The sequence below is a fragment of the Nansenia antarctica genome, assembly GCF_963989245.1.
Source record: "Nansenia antarctica genome assembly, chromosome: 17".
Lineage (NCBI taxonomy): Eukaryota > Metazoa > Chordata > Actinopteri > Argentiniformes > Microstomatidae > Nansenia > Nansenia antarctica.
Window position 1 is genome coordinate 19478837 of NC_137687.1, and position 23230 is coordinate 19502066.

At 43.0% G+C, this 23230-nt stretch overlaps 1 protein-coding gene across 1 annotated transcript in view; it reads left to right on the top strand.

Moving 5' to 3' along the window:
* Positions 1–12898, top strand: part of LOC308172343 (major vault protein-like) — a gene marked incomplete at its 5' end in the record, with an annotated part of 52577 nt that extends 39679 nt beyond the window's left edge. Inside the window, 6 exons of the mRNA XM_080547255.1 lie at positions 2093–2237; positions 2573–2784; positions 5593–5709; positions 7483–7609; positions 9650–9838; positions 12512–12898. Coding sequence (XP_080403381.1) covers positions 2093–2237; positions 2573–2784; positions 5593–5709; positions 7483–7609; positions 9650–9838; positions 12512–12634 — 913 coding nt within the window. The 3' untranslated portion in view covers positions 12635–12898. The remainder of the gene's footprint in view (positions 1–2092; positions 2238–2572; positions 2785–5592; positions 5710–7482; positions 7610–9649; positions 9839–12511) is intronic.
* Between the last annotated feature and the right edge of the window lie 10332 nt (positions 12899–23230).

Consider the following 23230-nt stretch of genomic DNA (forward strand, 5'->3'; position numbering starts at 1 on the left):
ATTCTACAGTAGCTAGCTATCAAGATAACAATGACTGATGCCTTCTTCTGTTTACACGAACACAGCCCATTGTCATATATGCATTCTTATAATTTCAATTGATAGGAGACATGCTGAAAATAAGGTATTGTCTTGTTTTACTTCTGTCTACAACTACTATTTCCTGCAACGACAACATGTAGGCTACAATTTTCTCAATCTCACGTAAGTCATGTATTATGTCATTACAATATGGCCTCTACCTCTACCTCTAGTAGCGGCACCATTAATTGGGACCTATGCTGTCTCTGCCAATGAGATGCTGATGAACCATTGCAAAGACCCAAGATACAACGACTTGTATCACTAGAAAAGGGAAAAAAAGATTTCTTAGCTATTGCTAATGTTCTTCCTTCTACTGTTAATGTTACAATTGATCAGTTGAATGACGGTTCAGGTATTGCAGCAACGCTTAAAACACATAATGCTATGTATCACAAACGCTGTAGAAGCTACTGTAGTAGTTGTCGTGTCAAAAGGGCTCCAAAGTATGACGTTGGCTCCTCCTTAGTAGTGAGTCCTAAAAAGCTTCGATCATGTCAACCCAAAGCCTGTGGCATTCATTGTGTCATATGTGAGGGGGAGATATGGATGACCTTCACAAGGCAGTAACAGATAATGTTGATTCCAATCTGAAAAGCTGAGCAGAATCCTGTTAACATTTTTAGCTTCTTGGTAGATTAGTTACACAAGCTTCCGATGTGCATGCAGCAGGTGTGTACTACATGCCAAATGTTATCTCATGTTGAGATATGCAGCAAAACGGCAAGCATCTCATGACACTGCCAGGCCAGGGTGTCAGAAGGGGAAGCATCTACCAGTGAGTGGGGGACAACCTTTGACCATCTAACTATTGCACAAATTGTTGCTCTGGTTGAGGATTCAGATCCTCCTTCACAATCTCCTATTACGGCAACTCTACAGGAACTTTATGAAAGAACGCAGGTGTTTGTGTCTGATTATGAACCCCACACAACAACATTCAAGCAACATCTCCTCAGCTATCTGCCTGAATAGAGTGAACACCAGAAGGGGAGGGAAACCTACATCGCAAACAAGGAACAAGTGGCTAAGAGGAACAATTGGCTCAGGATGAGGCAATTCTGTTGATGAGGGCTGCCTTGGTTTTACACAAGTACTGCTTACAACGAGGCCACACATTTGACGGCTCCTTCCTGTCCAACTGTCTCACAACATCTGTTGCTGAACCCTTACGAGTGTTCAATGATATCGTCCTCCATGGTCCAGAGTTCCTCAAACCCTGTGCAGCTAATACAGAAGATGCCAAACCGCAGACCATGTTATCCTGGATTGCCCGGTGTACCACCCACCCAACGGGATGCATGGTCTGTCGGTATTAGATGACGAGACGATGACGTGGCTTCTGGAGGGGTGTCCAGAAATATAGCCCGGGTGAGCCCCTCAACCAGGTCTCGGGGTGGTAAAAGGGTAGCCCCTCGGCCCCGAGCCTGGTGGAGTGGAGAGGAAAGACAACTACCCATACGCCGAAGAAGAAGATGCCAACCTGCAACCGAGAATGTCAATGTCAGTACAATGCATTTGGCCCATCACACCTGCAAGACCGACGCAATACGTCACAGCAAGGACATTGACCAATCGACCTGACCCAAAAGCCAAACAAAACCAAAAAATTGCATTATGCAAATTAGGGGTCCAGACACACCCACTCATGAATATAAGCATTCTAATGTGTTTCTAATAGTCAAAAAACATAAAATAGACACCAGGCTTGCATTTCTAGTTCATTTGGTTCAAAGGTTATAGCCGAAACCTTTTTCAGAGGGCGGTGGTCGTTGGCTCGGGCGCCCTGGCTAAATCATTAGAGCATACTCTGAGCTACATCTGGGCCAAATTTGGTGCTTTTGCACAAATTTGCACAAAAATATCCCTAAGGCCCCCAACTATGGGTGACTGGCTGGCTGGGTGACTGACTTCAACGGATTGTCCCCACACAAATGTGACCCTATATTGGATTAACTCTCTCTCTCTGTCTCTCTGTCTCTCTCTCTCTCTGTCTCTCTCTCTGTCTCAGGTACTTTGATGTGAAGGTTCCAGCGGAGGCGTCCCAGGCAGCGTCTCTGTTCTCTGTGCCTGACTTCGTGGGCGACGCCTGTAAAGCCATCGCCTCCCGCGTCAGAGGAGCCGTGGCCTCCGTGCAGTTTGATGACTTCCACAAGGTCTGCCTGTCTGTCTGCCTGCCTGTCTGTCTGTCTGTCTCTCTGTCTGCCTGTCTGTCTGTCTCTCTGTCTGCCTGCCTGTCTGCCTGTCTACCAACAACTCACCAATAACCCATATCTCTACACTCATCCAACCTCAACCTAGTTCACTCCTATCCATTCTCCTGTATATATCTCTGACTACCGTACTTGCTATACTGTACCTATCACTATCATGTTTTATATCACTATTTGCACTTCTGGTTAGATGCTAAACTGCATTTCGCAATGACAATGAAGTCGGATCTAATCTAATCTAATCTACCCCCCCCCCCCCCACCCCCTCGTATCACCAGAACTCGAACCGCATCATCTGCTCCTCGGTATTCGGCTTTGACGAGAAGATGGCGGTGCGGGCCAGCCTGCGCTTTGGCCAGAACGGCCTGGTGATCAGCAGCGTGGACATCCAGTCTGTGGAGCCGGTGGACCAGAGGACCAGGGACGCCCTGCAGAAGAGCGTCCAGCTGGCCATCGAGATCACCACCAACTCCCAGGAGGCCACGGCACGGTCAGAGCCACCACGCCTCCATCACACCTCCCTCTACCACGCCTCCATCACACCTCCCTCTACCACACCTCCATCACACCTCCCTCTACCACGCCTCCATCACACCTCCCTCTACCACGCCTCCATCACACCTCCCTCTACCACGCCTCCATCACACCTCCCTCTGCCACGCCTCCATCACACCTCCCTCTACCACGCCTTCATCACACCTCCCTCTGCCTGTCTGTCTGTCTCTCTGTCTGTCTGTAAAGAACCACCACCGCCTTCATCACACCTCCCTCTGTCTGTCTCTCTGTCTGTCTGTCTCTCTGTCTCTCTGTCTGTCTGTCTGTAAAGAACCACCACCGCCTTCATCACACCTCCCTCTGTCTATCTGTCTGCCTGTCTGTCTGTCTCTCTGTCTGTCTGTAAAGAACCACCACCGCCTTCATCACACCTCCCTCTGTCTGTCTCTCTGTCTGTCTGTCTGTCTGTCTGTCTGTCTCTCTGTCTGTCTGTAAAGAACCACCACCGCCTTCATCACACCTCCCTCTGTCTGTCTCTCTGTCTGTCTGTCTGTCTCTCTGTCTGTCTGTAAAGAACCACCACCGCCTTCATCACACCTCTGTCTGCCTGTCTCTGTCTGTCTGTCTCTCTGTCTGTCTCTCTGTCTGTCTTTCTGTAAAGAACCACCACCGCCTTCATCACACCTCCCTCTACCAGTAGAGTCTGTCTGTTTGTAAACAATCACAACCGCTTTTATTACACCTCACTCTACCAGTACACTAGACTCTTGTTCTTAGGCGTTGGCTCCTCAACACTGACATTGCAGCATTCAGATCCAAAAACACAATAATAATAACTGACCCTACATTGATCAAGTAATGAAGTGATGGTTTTACAGTGGCTTCAATAGTGCAAATGTCCATCCACCCGTATTAAGTTAATTGAAGTTGTTATTGACATGAACCTAACATGAGGAGGCATCGCTAAAAACATACATTAATGAAAGATGGGAACTAAATAGTTATTAGAAGAAAAGATAGTTTCTTACTTGGTTTGGGTGTTCTTATTCCTCAGTGAGACTGTTCCTCCCTCGCTGTGATATTGCTGTTTTATTCTAATAGTCTCGTTCATTTCGGCTAATTGCTCCCTCTCTCTCCGTCTCTTTGTTTTTCTCAGTGCGTCTATAGTTTCCTTCCCTACCTTCTCGTCCTCTTGTCAAGTCTCTCCAGTTAAAACAGGACACGTGTTTGGGAACAAGACTAGCAGTGTCTCCGCTAATGTGCTGGTGGATGAGCAGTTTTCCCTGTCCACCTCTTGACCTGTCCTGGGCCCCGTTCCACTAAGCGAGATTATCTTCTAAGCCTCGATAAAGTTCTAAGCCTCGATAATGTTAGCTTGCGTTCGGTTCCATCAATGTGGCTCAAATAATTCGCTGCTTGGTTGAGCTCCTTCTGAGTCAGATATAATTAGCCTGGTCGTGAGCAGGCTAAAACACTGGCTAAAGTAAGACGTGCGTCAAAAAAGGCTCACAGGCGGAAACTACATCCCGAACGACAGTTCCTCTTTTAGGAAATATTAGTTCCCACTTCACACGAGATAGATAGATAGATTGGTTGACTGTGTGATAGATAGATAATTTGATATTTTGAAAGTGTGATCGATCGATAGATAACTTGATATTTTGAAAGTGTGATAGATAGATCGATAGATCAATAAATAAAAGAGTGTTAAAAAAAAGGTAATTGTTTCAACTTGCATTGCTGTCATCACAGCGGTCTGGCTGGTGCAGTGGTTAAGGCAAGCAGCTAGAGTTCCAAAGGTTGTGTGTTCGAGACTTGGATACGTTTTTTTTTTTTTTTTACATTTAACCGAAGATTTCATGCAAAGGCTTCAAACACCATTGTAATCGTGTCAGTTCTTGTAAATTAGCCTGCACAATAAATTTATAGCCTACATACTTTTTTAGATGAGATTTTAGATTAGATTCAGACAATGAAACGCAGTAAAAAGTGTGTCCGAAGAGGGATTCGAACCACCGTCTAAAAATTACGAATAAATCCTATGGCAGCGGTCGATACCACTAGGCCATTGTGGCGATATGACGGATTGTAGCCTGCTGCTGATATCACCACAGTAGTCATATTAATTTATTAAAATATGAACATATAACAATAACTGGGGCTAGTATGACCTACGCATTTAATCGGTCAGCAATTTCTTGCCAAACCATTTCCCTCGCCTTGTTAATTGCGGCAGTATTGCACTTTTACATCTTATTTTTCCGTCTTCATAAAGATCAATAATTCGGAATGCTGCGCAAATGTAGAACCCCTGCAGAGTGGAGTATCTTCATTTCGACAGATCGACTCTTCGGGGCTCTTTATGTCTGCGTGCACGCACCCATATCGAAGATTTCTAAGCCGGTGTTCTGTGAACACTCATCACACAAGCCTGATCCTCGTTCGAGGAATCACCTGAGGCTTGAATTCCAATCCCGAGTTGCCTGATCGCCTGATTTATTTCAATCGCCGATATACTGATCCACCTTTAGTGGAACGGCCCCCTGTTTACCCCAACCATAACACACATTTAACCTGTCCTGTTTACCCCAACCTTAACACACATTTAACCTGTCCTGTTTACCCCAACCTTAACACACATTTAACTAATCCAGTTTTCAATTTCCATTGAAGTGTGTTGTTTGTTTTAGTTTTGTTTGTTTTGGAGCATCAGAATCAGACGGTCGTGATGGTCAGAATCAGATAGTAGTGTTGGTCAGAATCAGACGGTAGTGTTGACTCTTGACTCTCCTGGTCCCCACAGCCACGAGGCGGAGCGTCTGGAGCAGGAGGCCCGGGGCCGGCTGGAGAGGCAGAGGATCACGGACCAGGCCGAGGCTGAGAAGGCCCGCAAGGAGTTGCTGGAGCTGGAGGCCCTCAGGTGAGAGGGCCTAACACGCTAATGAACAGTGTTAGCATAACACGCTAATGAACAGTGTTAGCATAACACGCTAATGAACTGTGTTAGCATAACACGCTAATGAACTGTGTTAGCATAACACGCTAATGAACTGTGTTAGCACAATACGCTAATGAACCGTGTTAGCATAAGACGCTAATAAACTGTGTTCGCATAAGACGCTAATAAACCATGTTAGCATAACACGCTAATGAACTGTGTTAGCATAAGACGCTAATAAACCATGTTAGCATAAGACGCTAATACACCATGTTGGCATAAGACACTAATAAACCATGTTAACACTTTCTGGGATAGAAACACTAATGATACTACTGTACTGATGCTAAACCTTGCCCTACACACAATCATATATATCACATATCATTAGCCATATTGGGTCAATTTAGCATTTCCTGGGCTGGGTAGGGTACTGGGTAGGGTACTGGGTAGGGTAGGCCTACCCAGCCCAGGAAATGCTAAATCAACCCAATATGGCTAATGTTAAGACTGATCGGAAACAGTTATTCCAATCTTCTGTTGAGTTAACGGGATAGTGTTAAAGTTGTATGGAAAAATCATTGTGTTGTCACAAGCAGGCTGAATGCTATCCCCAAGCTTTGCCATCGCTAAAGACGTTCGCTCAGAGTTGATGCTAATCCTCCAATGTCAGAGTCCAGCAGTAGAGCCAGCGTTTACATTACTGTATGGAACCTTCCCACCTCTGGGAGACCTGAGCCAAGATGGATCCCCTAAATACACATGGATATTGTTAAGAAATGACCTGATTGTTTAGACAGGGCCACCCCCCCAGGAACAAGGTTTGTTGCACGTCAAACTGAGGACTGTGCGGTTTAATGAGAAGGAATTGATTAGCCATACATTCAGAGGGGTAGTGGTGGTCTAGTGGATAGTGAGTTGGACTTGTGATCGGAAGGTTGTGAGTTCAAATCCCATCTGAAACCACACCACCACTAGTGTGCCCTTGAGTAAGGCACTTAGCCCTCAGTTACTCTAGGGGGAATGTCCCTGTAATTCGTAATTGTAAATCGCTTTGGATTAAAAGCGTCTGCTAAATGTCAAAATTAAAGTTAAATTAAATTAAATTCATCTTCATCATTCTTTCACCATGAACCATACATTCTAACACTCAAGCCCAAAAATAGTAAAGAACTAGCAAACAAGCTCTGTAATGTATCTTGAATGATTGTAGTATGGGAAAACGGTCCTTTTGGAGTTAAGGCGTTGAGGGAAAAAAAAAAAAAAAAAACATTCTTCCTTCCTCTAGCATTGTTGACTGCCGATGGCCCCTGGCCCCGAGCATCGATTACTTTTACGATGACTGATGGATAGATGATTCACCTACTTTGACAGATGTATTGTATCGAGCATTCCAAACCGTGGCTCCCAAACTTTAGAATGCTCTTCCCTTGGACCTTAGATCAGCGGTCTCGGTCTCTGCTTTTAAAAAACAGCTAAAGACTGTCCTGTATAGACAGGACATAGGCTAACCCCAAAGGGCTGTCTTTCTGTGTCCTATTGATATTGTTGTACACTTGTTATTTGTTACTTGTTCTTCTTTCACGTGTTTACCTATTTTAACCTGCTATAACTTTTGCTCTTTTATTATGTTCTTGTATATGTATAAGCACTTTGTGACCCCTGGTCTGGGATAGGCGCTATAGAATTACATTTTACTTACTTACTTACTTACTTGTAAGTCGCTTTGGATAAATGGCTAAAAATGTCTTGCAGTGCGGCGGTGGAGAGCACGGGCGCGGCCAAGGCGGAGGCCCAGTCCAGGGCAGAGGCCGCCCGCATCCAGGGAGAGGCAGCCGTCAACGAGGCCAAGCTGAAGGCCGAGGCCCAGAGGATCGAGGCGGTGCGTAGGAACATCACCTGGCCATAGCCGTGTGGATGGGTGGGGTGGGGTGGTGTGTGTGTGTGTGTGTGTGTGTGCACGCTATAGTGTAGAGGTGTGTGTGTGTGTGCGTGCGCTATAGTGTAGGGGTGTGTGTGTGTGTGCGCTGTGCGCTATAGTGTAGAGGTGTGTGTGTGCTGTAGTGTAGAGGTACGACTGTGTGTGTGTGTGTGTGTGTGTGTGTGTGTGTGTGTGTGTGTGTGTGTGTGTGTGTGTGTGTGTGTGCGCGCGCTGTAGTGTAGAGGTACGTCTGTCGTGTGTGTGTGTGTGCTGTAGTGTAGAGGTACGTCTGTGTGTGTGTGTGCTATAGTGTAGAGGTACGTCTGTGTGGGGGGGGTCCGTGGGTCCTCTGTGGCTCAGTTGGTAGAGCACGGCGCTAACAACTCCAGTGTTTCCTCCAGGAATTTTTCCATTGGTGGCGGATAGGTCTGTCCGCGCGCGCGATATTTTTTTCGCGTGCACGCGCGCTCAAAACAACGACCGAATTTCAAACTAGAGGGAGGATGGCAAAAAAAAAAAAAACCTACAAAAATCTTCCCAGATCCTCATTTGCACGACCAGCTGTCGCTGTAGGACACGTTCGATTGCAAAATTCATTTATCCTTTATGTTCCCAGTTGAGGGCGTGTAGCTGTCGTTAGTACTGCTATAGCTAACCCTGCTACAAGACCCAACAACACAACTCTGATACAGGACTAATGTTACCTAGCTGCTATAGACCCATTTGTACTAAACAACTACAACGTTGTATTGGACACATTTTTTTCGAACTAATCCACAGACAGCAGTCTTATTAACGGGCCTCTGTGGTGCCAGGTGTGGAGGCGACCCAGCACAGTGGGGATATACACTATCAAGCCAAGCTCTACTGTCAATATTTGCGTGTGTGTGTGTGTGTGTTTTACTTTGAACGCAATTTCAATTGCAATGTCCCAAGTATTACCTACATCTCCTCTGTGGAAAACTCTAATCCCGACGCAGCAGTTATTGTGCTCGGCGATTTTAATCACACCAACAGAACTTCCCAATTACAAACAACAGGTGTCATGCCCCAGCAGAGGAGCTAACATACTAGACCACTGCTACGTTACTATCAACGAGGCTTACCGTTCGTTCCCGAGAGCACCGCTGGGAAGGTCCGACCATGCCATGCTGCTCCTCGTCCCGAAATATATAGAGAAACTTAAATCCTGCAATACGACACCCAGCCATGCAGTTTCGTATCGCTCATAGCCACTGCTAGCTTCAGCAATGTTTGAAGTGTCTGGGACATCTTTTTTCTTGAAAAATCCATCCATCTGTCGCTGTTATTTAACGTGATATCTTATTTGTGCACCTAGCTAGCTAGATCAGCTTTTTGTATCTTTTAGATGGTAATACCGGTGACTTTTAGCCATTTGCGAGGAGAAAACACAGGCGCCCGAGCATTTCGGAAGCTGAGCGGGGATGGTTGAGTCTGCACGGTTCTCATGCCGGTTCACATTTAGACCAATCAGGAGTAGCCCTAATGTCATTAATCTGATTTTGAATCAGCGGTTAGAGAGAGATGGTCGTGGATTTAGGTGCACTTTTAGTCAACATCCATTATAGCGCTGATCTAGGATCAGATATATTTGAATCAGCTAAAATGTAAAAAAAAAAAAAAATTGTATTTTTGTATTTTTTTGTGTATTTTTTTTGTGGACTGAATCAATTCGTGGCGGAGGAAATTCATTCGTGGCGGCCCGCCACCAATAAATGCATATAGAGGAAACACTGAACTCTTTAGGTTGTGGGTTCGATTCCCGCTGGGACCATATATACTGAAAATGTATGCACTCATTGCAATGTAAGTCGTTTTGGATAACGGCTAGCTAAAGGGACAGCTTTGTATAACGGCTAGCTAAAGGGACAGCTTTGTATAACGGCTAGCTAAAGGGGTAGCTTTGGATAACAGCTAGCTAAAGGGACAGCTTTGGATAACGGCTAGCTAGGCATCATCTAAATGGCATCTATCACATAGGACGGGGAGCTGCAGCGTCTGGCGAAGGCGCGGGAACAAGAGCTGTCCTATAAGAAGGAGATGGACCGCCTGGAGATCGAGAAACAGGAAAAGATGGTGGGCATCGAGAGCAGCCGCTTCAAACAGCTGGTGGAGAACCTGGGCAGCGACACCATCAAGGAGATGGCCAGGGCAGGGCCGGAGCTGCAGGTAACACACCTGTCCCATACCGGATATTATATGTCACACATTTTAGTGTTTTAGGTCCTCATGTCGGGATCCGATGTAACGATCGCGACTTTTCTTTTTGAAAAATTTGAATACGTTTCCGCGTTGTTGAAAATCAACGACACATCGCTCGTCAACTAATCAGTTCACTAGATAGCAGTGGGGATTACTCACCGGATCCATTGCGTTGCAGTGTTTTGGCTTGACTAGCGAGTTTGTGTTGTGATTCTCGACACCGTTGAAAATGTAGTACTGTGTTTCAAAAGAAAAGTCAGAACATTTGGATTGGTTGCCGACATGCGGACCAAACGATCAGACTGTCACATCGTACGTAGTCAACATTTATCATACTATACGCGTCATTCCATAGACTAGGGTGGCAATGAAAGTATTGTGAGTAGAAAACTGGGCTGTTACAAAGACGTTATTTATATTTAACTTTAAAAAAAGATTCTATGTGATTGCATTGAAATGTAGTGTGACAGCATATCCTGTGAGGGAGAGGAGTACAGGATATTTCAAACGCTTATTACATCCTTGTGTTGGCTTGGGGCCTTCACATATTGAACAAAAATCGTGTTACAAAACTTCGTCTTTCCCTTGATATTTCAGTTATTCATCAGTGTACATTATTATACCTAATGTAGGTATGTTACAAAAAATGTAAACTCTTCCAAAATGAAACCAAGCCCAACATCCAGCCTAAAAGGGCTTGAAAAAATAAAAATAAAAACACAAAGATCGTCCAAATCGGTTAAGAAATAAGAAAGTTCTGCCAATATTAGTTTAGTAAAAAGTGCATGATTTTGTCCCCTGTTTTCAATGTAAATGGTCTAAAAACTGTGATCTTCACCCAAGAATAGGATATTTTTTTGTATGTATAGAACATGTTTTTGTATTACAAGTTTTTTTTACCAACAAATGTAAATATGCAAATTGAGGTAAATACTCATTAAATATTGGCACTTGACTCAGTGTGCAGCAGCTGTCGGGTCTTCTTGTGCGAGTTTGCACACGAAATTAGTGATGATACTAACATATTTATTAGATTATATCCAGGGGTGCACATAACTGGTGCGCCAGTGCGCATGCGTCGCCAAAATGCATCCTGCGCGGCAGATCAGCCGCATGAACGCGCTCTTGCGCACCAACAGCTGGAAGCGCTGGGAGAGGAATTTACTTCCTCAAAATCCAACTGCTGACTGCTGCATCACTAAGTAACTATTTGCCGTCCCCGACGAGTAATCCATCGCAACAGTCGACCGACGACGACCACGGCGACTCCCCTCACGAAAACATTCGGAAAGTATCGTAAATCGTACTTTCATTCCGCGTATCGCGTATCGTGTATCGCACGGTTATCACGCCGCCACGTGAAAATTCAGTCCCGAACGACTCGGCGCTAAAAGGAAAAACAACACCAAGGGACTTCACGTTTCTTTTCTCTGAAGCTTTCAAACGTTCAGACGTTTGTTTTACAGCTTCATTATCGCACCTAGACCCCTGACCCAGGGAATATGGTTGGGAATTCTATTAGGAAAAAAAATAAAAAAAGACTTTGTTGCACAATCGAAATAATGAGCTATTTAAAGTGATAGCCTAACATCCTCTACCATGGTTGAAATTGAGGACAGTGATAACAGCAGTCAAGAGAGCAGTGATGATGATGATTAAGCTTGTAGCATAAATAAATGCTTAGGCTGTAACTTTTTGTTGAAAAGTTGATTTCAGTGTTTACAGAACAGAGCAGTGCTTAAAGAGATGTCAGTTGATTTCATTGCGTTTAAAGAACAGACATTCAGTTAGTGCTTAAAGAGATGTCAGTTGATTTCATTGTGTTTAAAGGAGTCTGACAGACTTTCATGCATAAAGAGCAGTCATTTGATTTTGCATTTGTTTATTTTGTTTTGCACACAATCATTTGTTCGTTCATCTTTATTTATGAATAAATGTCGTTTTTCTACTATAAGTTATCCATGTATCCCTTTTTTATCCATCCTGTGGGACGGGTCGTGACTCGCGAGCTCGGGGAGCACCAAGCAGCATCCCTAGGTGCTCCTCTGAGCACTGGCCCAAAAAAGTTATGTGCACCCCTGATTATATCCTCTTTTCAATGGAAGGTTACTTTTGATCGATGGAAACTTCTTCCCTGTCGTTCACGAAGATGCGCTTCATCTTTAGGTGGCCGGCAAATGGTGATTTTTATTTTTTTTTATTTTTTTGGGTAATGTTGAGGTCACGTCGCACTCCGGTTTCCTCTTCAAAATTCCACCGGCTAAACATTCGTTTGACTGATGGATCACAAGTTTAGAACTCGCTACTGCGAGCCACTGACGGCACAACACTTCAGAGCGCAGCAGCTGGCGAGAGACATTTAGGGGGCGCCTTTGGGCATGTTTTGTAACATACCTACCTAATGTACCTATATCTAAATGACATGTAAAACTTAAGTCCTATGACACGGACGTGTTTTCTTTCACTCACGTTGTTACTGTACGGTGTGTTCCTTTGAAGCTCACTGTGGCGTCACTTACCGTTGCTTAGCAACCGATAAACAACTGTTCAATGCAATTAAGCGTTATGGAACAAGAAGCTGTGGTATACCGCTGAATCACATATTTGTGTCGTCCCGGTCCCTTTCTCTCTCTCCCCCAGGTCAAACTGCTCCAGTCTCTGGGTCTGAAGACCACCCTGATCACAGATGGCTCTTCTCCCATCAACCTCTTCAACACGGCCGGCGGTCTGCTGGGAGCTCTGCAGAACCAGAACCAGGTGTAGGAAGACAACAACCTCCTACCCCTCCTAGTTCCCTCAGATCTAACACTGGAGGACTAGGTGTCCAAAACAATGAAGATGTGTTGGATAGAAAGAAAAAAGAGGAATATGCCTATGTAGTATGTTGAAAGTAGAATGTTGTACTGTGTTCTGTCCTACAAAGAAATCTTTGTCCAAAGAAAATTACTTATTTTTTGCATTTGCATCTATTCTTGCACTATTCTTGCACTATTCTGATAATGTAACTGACAAATATGGGGTATTAGTGGCTAGTCTGCTTTTTAATGTAACATTAAACGGTAACACTTGTGTCCTGACACTGAGCCCCACCAAATCTGTCCTGTAGTCCTTCTCATCTGCGTTCTCTCTTTCTCCTGCTGTCTAAATGCATCTTAAACATATATGGAAGGAAAGTGAAAGACAAGGTCTTTTCTCATTTTTCGACCCCGCCCCTTTCCAAGATGGTGGAATTGTTTGGAGCTCTCTGAGCTCTCAGAAATATAACTCTTAAAAGTACTTAAAACAAAGGAAAAAATGCCACCAAAGCTGAATAAACAAAATGCGATGGAGGAGGAAATGGAGGAAATCAGAAAATCACTGAACTTTATGTCAGAGGAGATAAGCAAAGTTGCAAAACAACAAACCAAACTTATGGAACTAATGGATGAGGTGAAACAACTGAAAACGCTTATCAAGGAAAAGGATAAAAAGATTGATGATCTGGAGAAAAGAATCGACGACATTGAACAATATTCCCGAATGGAAGATTTGGTGATAACCGGACTGGAGACCAAGCATCAAACATATGCCAGGGCGGCGTCAGGCACAGCAACAAACAAAGGTGAGGACGCACCTGCACATGAACTACAAACACTGGAACAACAAATCATACAATTCTTTGAAAAGAAAAACATGCCTATTGAAAGCAATACAATTGCAGCTTGTCATACACTTCCCCGAAAGGACAGCAGATCAAAGCCTGCAATAATAGTTCGTTTTGCTAATCGAAAAAGCAAGATTGAACTACTAAAACAGGGTAGGAAGCTCTCTGGGACGGGAGTGTATTTAAATGAACATCTTACTAAAGAGAATGCTGAAATTGCCTGGCAGGCACGCATTCTAACGGCCAAGCTCCACCTGCTGCGTCGCGTCAACTCGCCATCGACGTTGCGTCAACTTCCCGTTGTCCAAGCTCCACCTGCTGCGTCGCGTCAACGTTGATATTCATCCGTAGTGTAATGAATGGGTTAATTCATAGTCAGGACAGCGCATGCGCCTTAGAGAGAGTTCATGATACACCAGTAGGTGACTGACAGGTGTCGAGAGAACCGAAGTAAACTGGTTATACCTTTGTTGAACCCAGACTCAAGTGTCTTATTATTCTATGTCCAAGTGACATTACACGTAGTATCGTAGAAAAGCATTGACGCTCGCAATTCATATAATATAATATTTTTCGACCTCAAGGATGAGCCGTTCGTCGTCCATTACTGCAACAAGAGTTCACCACAGGTGCGGTGATTGACGCCCCACGTGGGCGCCGGGGCCCTCTGCGTCCATCCACCGTCAAAAATCAAACTTTTTTGAAAGTCTACTTTGGACGCAGCCATCGGACGCAACGCTGACGCGACGTACCGCAGCAGGTGGAGCACCTTTCATTGATTACAATGCATTTGATCCCAATTTCGGACGCAACGCACATTAGACGCAACGCTCGATGGCCATGGTGGAGCTTGGCCGTAAGGAAGCAAAACAAGTTGCAGGGCACTTGGACAAGAAACTGTAAAGTGATGATTAGGCCCAATGGATCTCCTGAAACCTCCAAAGGGTTTATGGTGAGAGAACTAAAAGACCTAGACCAGTACAAATAATGACTGTGAAATACCTGAACAGACAACGATTCAAATTTGAGTGGAAATACTTGAACAGACAATGACTGCTATAATGGGAACGGACGAGGATAATTCCTTTCCACTCAATGACATTAATGATGATGAGTTTGGAGAAATGGGATCACTGGACTGTGTGGATTATAATCCAGCTGCACCCAAAAACTATGAAGAGTTGAATTTGAAACCTTTGTCTTTACAGAGCACAAAATGTATGACATTGAGAACAACATCGACCCAGAGAACCACTTCTACAACAATAATAACTGCAACTGTGAATACTACACAGAGGAACAATTCAAAAGTAATATAAAAATGGATGGTAACTTATCAATAATACACTTCAACAGTAGAAGTCTTTATAGAAACTTTACAAAAACTAAGGACTATTTGAGACAGTTCACCAAGTTCAGCATCATTGCTGTATCGGAGACATGGCTCAGTAAAGAGAAAGAAGCCGATGTGGAACTTGAGGACTATGAACTATTTACCACCAACAGAACAAACACGAAGGGAGGAGGAGTTGCCTTGTATGTAAATAATGACTTTGACTGTAAAATAGTAAAAAAATAATATGTCAATAACAATAGAAAACATTATGGATTGTGTCACTGTAGAAATAAATATGGAGAAATCTAAGAGCATAATAATAAGCTGTGTATATAGAACTCCAGGATCCTGTCTTGACACATTCAAAGATATGATGGTTGATGTATGATAAACTAAATGACAGAAAGATGGTCTTTGTATGTGGTACTTAAATATAGATTTGTTGAACCCAAATGAACAAAAACTAATTAGAGACTTCATGGACACAATGTACAGTATAAGTCTATTTCCTACAATCTTAAAACCAACCAGAATAACAAGTAACAGTGCTACTTTAATAGACAACATTTTTACCAATGAAATTGGGAGTAAAATTGTAAGTGGAATGCTATTAAATGACATAAGTGACCACCTTCCTGTTTTTGCAACCATACAGAACTGTACCAAGATTAAAACTCATAGAAATTCCGAAACTCAGAAATGGATTCGTAACAGAACATCAGAAGCTATAGAGCAGGGGTCGGCAATTAGGTTTGGCCTCGGGCCCCAAACAAATTTAGCCACTAGATGGCGGGCCCGAACATAATCAAAGGATAATTTAAGTAATTGATTGTTGAAAAATGTGACACGTTCTAACTTCTAATGCTTTGACTTTTCTTTCGAGAAATGTACACATCGCTAGTCAACTAACACAGCTTGTTTTGTGAGCCTGCTAACAATGTAAAGTAGTGTTATAGTTAACTAGGTAGCAGTCCAATCCATTACGTTGCAGTATAGGCTTGACTAGCGAGTTCGTGTTGTGATTCTCAACAACGTTGAAACGTAGTTTCACCCTTTTCCATAGTTTTGAATAATAAATGTGTGGACTGACGATGTATCGCAGCCTAACTTATTCTAATAATTATTTAACATACTTTTATTCTGAATGATTCCCCCCTCCTCCAGACAAGGTCACATTATTTATTATTGGATTGGTTGTGAAGTTAGCTAAACATTTAACCTGCCAGCTGGCAAGAGAAACATCATGTCACTCTCCAAAGGTCTAAAGAGGAAAGTTGACGGTGAAAACAGGGCATTTAAACAGGAATGGACAGCGAACTATACGTTCATCCTACCTGTCAATGCAAAGCCGTTGTATGAGACTCACATCTTCCCTGCTCACAATGTTCCCTTTCTATACATGCGAGTCGTCCTTTTCCTCAATGAATGTGATAAAGACGCACGAGAGGAATCGATTGATGCATAAAAAATTAAAATAAACTGCCTGCGGATTAAAGTGACGTCAATATCACCAGATATCAAGCAAATAGTGACCGATGGGAGATGCCACTTTTCACATTAAGTGAGTACCAAGCCTGTCGTTATTGTATTTAATAACCTAATTGTATTTTGTATATTTTGAATGAATGGCTTATGGCTCATTGTACTTATTATCCCTAATAGCGCGTTTGCTCTGTCGTTTCAGGAGCATAGGCCTACCACCACTTTTGCGCCGATTTTGTTGTCAATGTTTTTCAGAAAATTAAACAGAATTTGCTTTGTTACTGTTCATATGTGTGTTGCAGTCACATACGTAAACATTACGTTTGAATGATTTAATGAGCTGATGTTATTTTTTTCAAACCACACACCGCATGTCGGCTATTTCAGCACCACGCACCATGTCCACCTACTTATGATTCACAGGGTTCAGCGTCAGTGCACTTCGGTGCACCCCGCTGCCTGATTGTCTGTGTCATTCACTCTCAACATGAATAAAAGTACAATAAGCATTATTCAGGTGGTGGTAGATTCTCTATTCGGACATTATAGGCGCGGTGTGGGACTGTCGGTCCGATATTGTAAAAAAATAAATAAAAGTGGATTCTCAAAATAATCTGCTGGGCCAAATATTATTGGTGACGGGCCAGCAATGGCCCACGGGCCGCCTATTGCCGACCCCTGCTATAGAGGCTCTGAAGGGAGATTTAAGGAAGCAAAGCTGGCATAGGGTCATTTCAAACAATAATCCAAACAAAGCTTATGATGAATTTCTCTCCACATTTTTCACCTTGTATGACGTACACTGTCCACTACAAAAACAGAGAAAACACAAATATGAAGACAAGCCCTGGATTACAAGAGGACTAGAAAATGCATGCAAAAAGAAAAATATACTATATAAACAGTTCTTAAAGGACAGATCAAAGGTAGCAGAAAAGAAATACAAAACTTACAGAAATAAATTAACTAGTATAATGAGATACAATAAAAAGGAATATTATAATAAACTATTGGAACAACACAGAAGTAATACACAAGGTACATGGAAAGTGCTAAACAGCATAATTAAAAAGGGTACAAAAAAATCGGACTATCCAAATTACTTTAATAAAGATAAACTAAACATAACTAAACCAAAAGAGATTGTCGATGAGTTTAATGATTACTTTGTCAATGTTGGCTATAACTTAGCAAATGAAAGTGTGGACCCGATAACGAAGGACGGTGTAGACGAAGATATTATTGATATAAACACCAACACCATATTTCTGAAGAAAATTGAAGAGAAAGAACTGATTGATGTGGTAACCAAATTTAAGAATAAAAAATCTACAGATTGTAATGACATAGATATGAGACTAGTAAAACATATTATAGAATATATTGCAAAGCCACTGACTCATATCTGTAACCAATCATTTCAAACCGGCATATTTCCCAACCAAATGAAAATAGCAAAGGTCATTCCTATCTACAAAAATGGAAACAAGCACAGTTTTTCCAACTATAGACCAATTTCTCTCCTTCCTCAGTTCTCAAAAATATTAGAAAAACTGTTTGTAGTAAGACTGGACGATTTTATAGAAAAACAAAACCTACTGAGTGACCATCAATTTGGATTTAGAGCAAATCGATCCACTACAATGGCAGTGATGGAATTGATTGAAAAAATATCCACAACAATTGAAAGTAAAGATTATACTGTAGGGATATTCATAGATCTAAAGAAAGCATTTGATACTATTGATCATAGATTATTAATAAGAAAACTTGATAGATATGGAATTAGAGGGATAGCAAATGTATGGATTAGAAACTATCTTGATAATAGACACCAGTATGTACAAATAAACAATGATAAATCTGAACTGCTAAGGGTCACATGTGGGGTCCCACAAGGTTCAGTGCTGGGTCCAAAGCTGTTTATTTTATACATCAATGATATTTGCAATGTGTCCAAGTTGTTAAATTTTGTTTTGTTTGCAGATGATACAAATTTATTTTGTTCTGGCAAAGATTTGGAGCAGCTTTTGGATACAGTGGAAACGGAACTAAAAACTATAAAACGATGGTTTGACACAAACAAGTTGTCATTGAACTTAGAAAAAACTAAACTTATGATATTTGGAAATCGAAAAATTAATAGTCAAGTACAAATCAAGATAGATAATGTTGAAATTGAAAGAGTTTATGAAAACAATTTTTTGGGAGTTGTTATAGACCACAAACTATGTTGGAAAACACACATAAACTACTTAAAGACTAAAATATCAAAGTCTATTGCAATACTGCATAAAACGAAAGACATACTTAATCCAAATTCATTACACATATTGTACCGTTCTCTAATAGTTCCATACATAACCTACTGTGTGGAAGTGTGGGGAAACACATACAAAACAATCAAAAATCCAATTTATTATTTCTACAATTATTTATTATTTCTACAGAAAAGAGCTATACGAATTATAAACAGAGCTGCCTATCAAGAACCAATTAACAAATTATTCATAAACACCTATGATCTCAAATTTAAAGAATTGGTGGACTTCAAAATGGCACAAGTAATGTATAAAGTAAAAAATAAGATGCTTCCAAACTGTATCCAGAGACTATTTCAAGTTAGACAGAGTAATTATGAACTCAGAGGAATATGTATGTTTATGAAAACAAAGATTAGAACAAATGCAAAACAAAGATGTATAACAGTTTAAGGAGTTAATTTATGGAATACTTTTGAAAAGGAAATGAAAATGTGTAGTACATTAAAAGGATTTTAAAAATTATTTAAAAATAAGATGATTAACACGTATAAAACTGAGGTTTAAATATAGTTTTTGTTTGGTATTTTTTTAAACTTTTTGTTGACATGCGTAAGTGACATTTTGTTTATAAAAGTTTCAATGTTTTGATTATGCATTCATGGGGGGACATGCATACATGTAACAAGGGTAGGCGCAATAAGCCACGGCTTCAGCCTACACCTTTTTGGTCCTGATGTTATAAATTGTGACTATGTACATTTTCTTATATCTGTATTGTGAATTGTATAGGGGACCAAAATAAACATTCTCAATCAAATTCTCAATCAAGGGGAAAAAAAGATGTCTATGAATGTCCTATTACTGTTGAAAAGAAAGAGAATTTAACTGAATTGTCCCCAGTTAATGAGATATGAAAACCATATGAATGTCTGGTATGTCGAGTAGGAAGTCATGTCTGCTCTATACATGACATTTCTCTGTTGTGAAATGTTTTACCGCTTTGAATACAAAGCAAACACTTGCAATCATCTTTCATCCTTGAAGGTGTGCAACTCATTCAGCAATGAATAATAAAGAACATGAGGCTACCTTTGTGTGAATGATTTGTATTTAGGCAATCTTCTATTTGAGGGTTTATCTAGGATAAACATAATTTAATTCTGCCCTCGAACAGGAGGTACAGGACCCCGGCCGCTAAGACAAACAGACTGAAGGACTGCTTCTACCACAGGGCCGTCAAGGCCCTGAACACAGAAAAGGCCTAAGTTCTGGGCCCAGGACAGTCCGGACGGATTGTATGGCAGCTAGTGCTGAGGCACAAACATGTACATTTTCAAGCCTGCAAACTGTGACACTTTAAAATAATGTGAAAAAATACTCTTTGTGCAATATGACAACCCTAGTTGACTATCTGTGCAGTATAGTACAGTGGATTGTGTACATAGCCTTTATTGATATAAACCAACTCCTTACCTTCTTGTGATTTTATGCATTTATGCTTTTTCTAAAAAAAAAAATAAAAAAAAATCCCTTTCCTAACACCAGGGGAGCCACCCCTCCTAAATTTCGTTGTTTGGTACCTGTACTGTAGCAATGACAAATAAAGTCCATTCCATTCCATTCCAATTTAGGACACTTCAATGTCCATTCAACCACAACAATGCATGGATGATCATCTAAACCTTTATCACTCTCTCCTCTCCAACTACGCCTCCTCTGCATCAGCTGCTAAAGCGTCCTATAGTCCTTGAGCCAGGACCCCAAATTTGGGCCACCGGTACCACATGGGGGGATAATGTCTCATGGTGGTTTTTGGCAAGGTATACACCCCTAGTACTAGAAACACACAGCACTAGCACACAGTTCGCTATCACATTTTTTCTAGTACTAGGGGTGTATACCTTGCTAAAAATCACTATGAGGACAGGTGGTACCGACCAACCCTACTGGCTCACGGACTACTACTATCATTCCAAAATACATTCTTCTGCCTCTAATCCTAGGAAACTGTTCTCCACATTCTCCATACTCCTCAACCCACTTCCTCCTCCCTGACATCCTTCCCTTCTTTACCACCGTAATCAACTCTTCCTTATCCACAGGATCCGTCCCGGTTGCCTTCAAGATGGCCAGAGTCAAGCCTCTCCTCAAGAAACCAACCCTTGACCCGTCCTCTGTCCACAACTACAGACCGGTATCCCTTCTCTCCTTCCCTTCCAAAACCCTTGAACGCGCTGCATCTAAACAACTGATTGACTATCTCCGTCAGATGGAACTCCTGGACCCCCACCAATCTGGCTTCAAAGCTGGGCACTCCACTGAGACTGCTCTCCTTGCTGTCACAGAGGCCTTCCACTCTGCTCAAGCTTCCTCCCTCTCCTCTGTTCTCATTCTCCTGGACCTGTCTGCTGCCTTCGACACAGTAAACCACCAGATCCTTCTCTCCATCCTCTCAGAACTGGGCATCTCTGGCACCGCACCCTCCTGGTCTGCTTCCTACCTGGCGGATCGCTCCTACCAGGTGACTTGGAGAGGATCGTTGTCTTCTCCACGTACCCTCACCACAGCAGTATCCCAGGGCTCCGTCCTAGGGCCTTTACTGTTCTCCCTCTATACCAAGTCTCTTGGCTCGGTAATCTCCTCACACAGATTATCCTACCACAGTTACGCAGACGACACTCAACTCTTCCTGTCTTTCCCCCCCCTGACCTTCATGTGGCAACTAGTGTCTCTGCGTGTCTCACTGACATCTCTACATGGATGTCAGCCCACCATCTCAAGCTCAACCTTAACAAGACTGAGCTACTCTTCCTCCCTGGGAAAGTCTGCCCTCTCCAAGACTTTTCTATCACAGTAGAGAACTCTACTGTAACCCCCTTCCAGACAGCCAAGAACCAGGAGTGATCCTGGACAACCACCTATCCTGTGCAGAGAACCATCGCAGTGACAGCACGCTCTTGCAGATTCTTCCTTTACATACAACATCAGAAGGATACGTGCATTCCTCACCAGAGAAGCAACGCAACTCTTGATCCAGTCACTGGTCAGCCCCCAAACTTCTGCCCGTTCACTCCACTCCTCCACCTCTGCTGGCCGACTGGCCCCACCACCTCTACGCCAACACGGCAGCCACGCTGCCCGGTCACGTCTGTTCACTACCCTGGATCTCCGCTGGTGGAATGAGCTTCCCACGGTTGTCGGAACTGCAGAGTCACTCCCCATCTTCCGTCGGAAACTGAAGACCTATCTCTTTAGGCTACACCTTAACTGCTCCTCCTGAGACATCTACTACCCCCCTGCACTGTGTCTCCAGAGACAACTGCCCCCCCTCATATACTGTTTCTCTTCCCCCCCTATACTGTTTCTACTAAGATTTCTACTACCCCCATGTACTGTTTCTCCAGTGTCTACAAAAGAAAATAATAATAATTCTTCTTCTATCACGACGACTACCAATGGCCTGGACTTCATTACTTTTCCTGCAACAACCTCCTGTTCTTATTTTACAGCACCCAGTGTCAAGCCCAATGGACTACACTGTTACTCCTGCAATGACAGTTCATACAATCACTGTGACCAAAACCTGCAATGTCTGGGAGAGGAGGATCACTGCTTGAATCAAACAGGTGAGCTCCTGTACTGTCATTTTTTGTACTGACGTTTTCATGGAATTCAGGAAGTGATTTGAATTGACATTATTGTCTCTAATCTTCAGTTTAGCGAAAAGTCATTGAAAATTAAACACCCCGTTCACAATCATTGAATTGTGATGTCAACTGACCCAAACCCTTTTTGGGTTTAAAAATTGTTTAGATATTCATCACACTAAAATGGTAAATGGTAAATGGACTGCACTTATATAGCGCCTTTTTTGCTGCTCCAAAGTGCTTTACAACGGCCTCTCATTCACCCATTCACACACACATTCACACACCAATGGTGGCAAGCTGCCATGCAAGTCTTGCCCAAGGACACTTCGACATGTGGCCAGCCGGGACTCGAACCGGCGATCTGCCAACCTTGTGATCATTAGACGGCAACTCTACCTCCTGAGACACAGCCGCCCCACACTGACACATTTCTTCTTTGTTATCTGTTCAAAGGTGTGCTGGCATGTGTGTCCAGCAATTACTGTGAGGACATGGACCATCCAGGTGTCTGCTGTGACTGTGACCTGTGTAACCAGGAGGGCGGCCACAAGCCCTGTAACACAGCCACGTCTCTGGGGCGCCTCCCTCTAACTCTGGCTCTGCCCTTCATCAACCTGCTCTGGTGATGTCATCAACCTGCTCTGGTGATGTCATCAACCTGCTCTGGTGATGTCATCAACCTGCTCTGGTGATGTCATCAACCTGCACGAACAACACAGCAGCCATCATCAAGAAGGCACAACAGCGGCTCTTCTTCCTGAGAGTCCTCAGGAAAGACCACATCAGACAGGAGATGCTGGTGACCTTCTACCGCTGCGCAGTGGAGAGCATCCTCACCTACTGCATCTGCAACTGGTTCTCCAGCTGCACAGCCGCAGAGAGGAATGCGCTACAGAGAGTCGTGAGAACGGCCCAGAAGATCACCGGCGCCCCCCTCCCCTCTCTGGAAGAGCTGTACAACACACGCTGCCTCAGGAAGGCCTC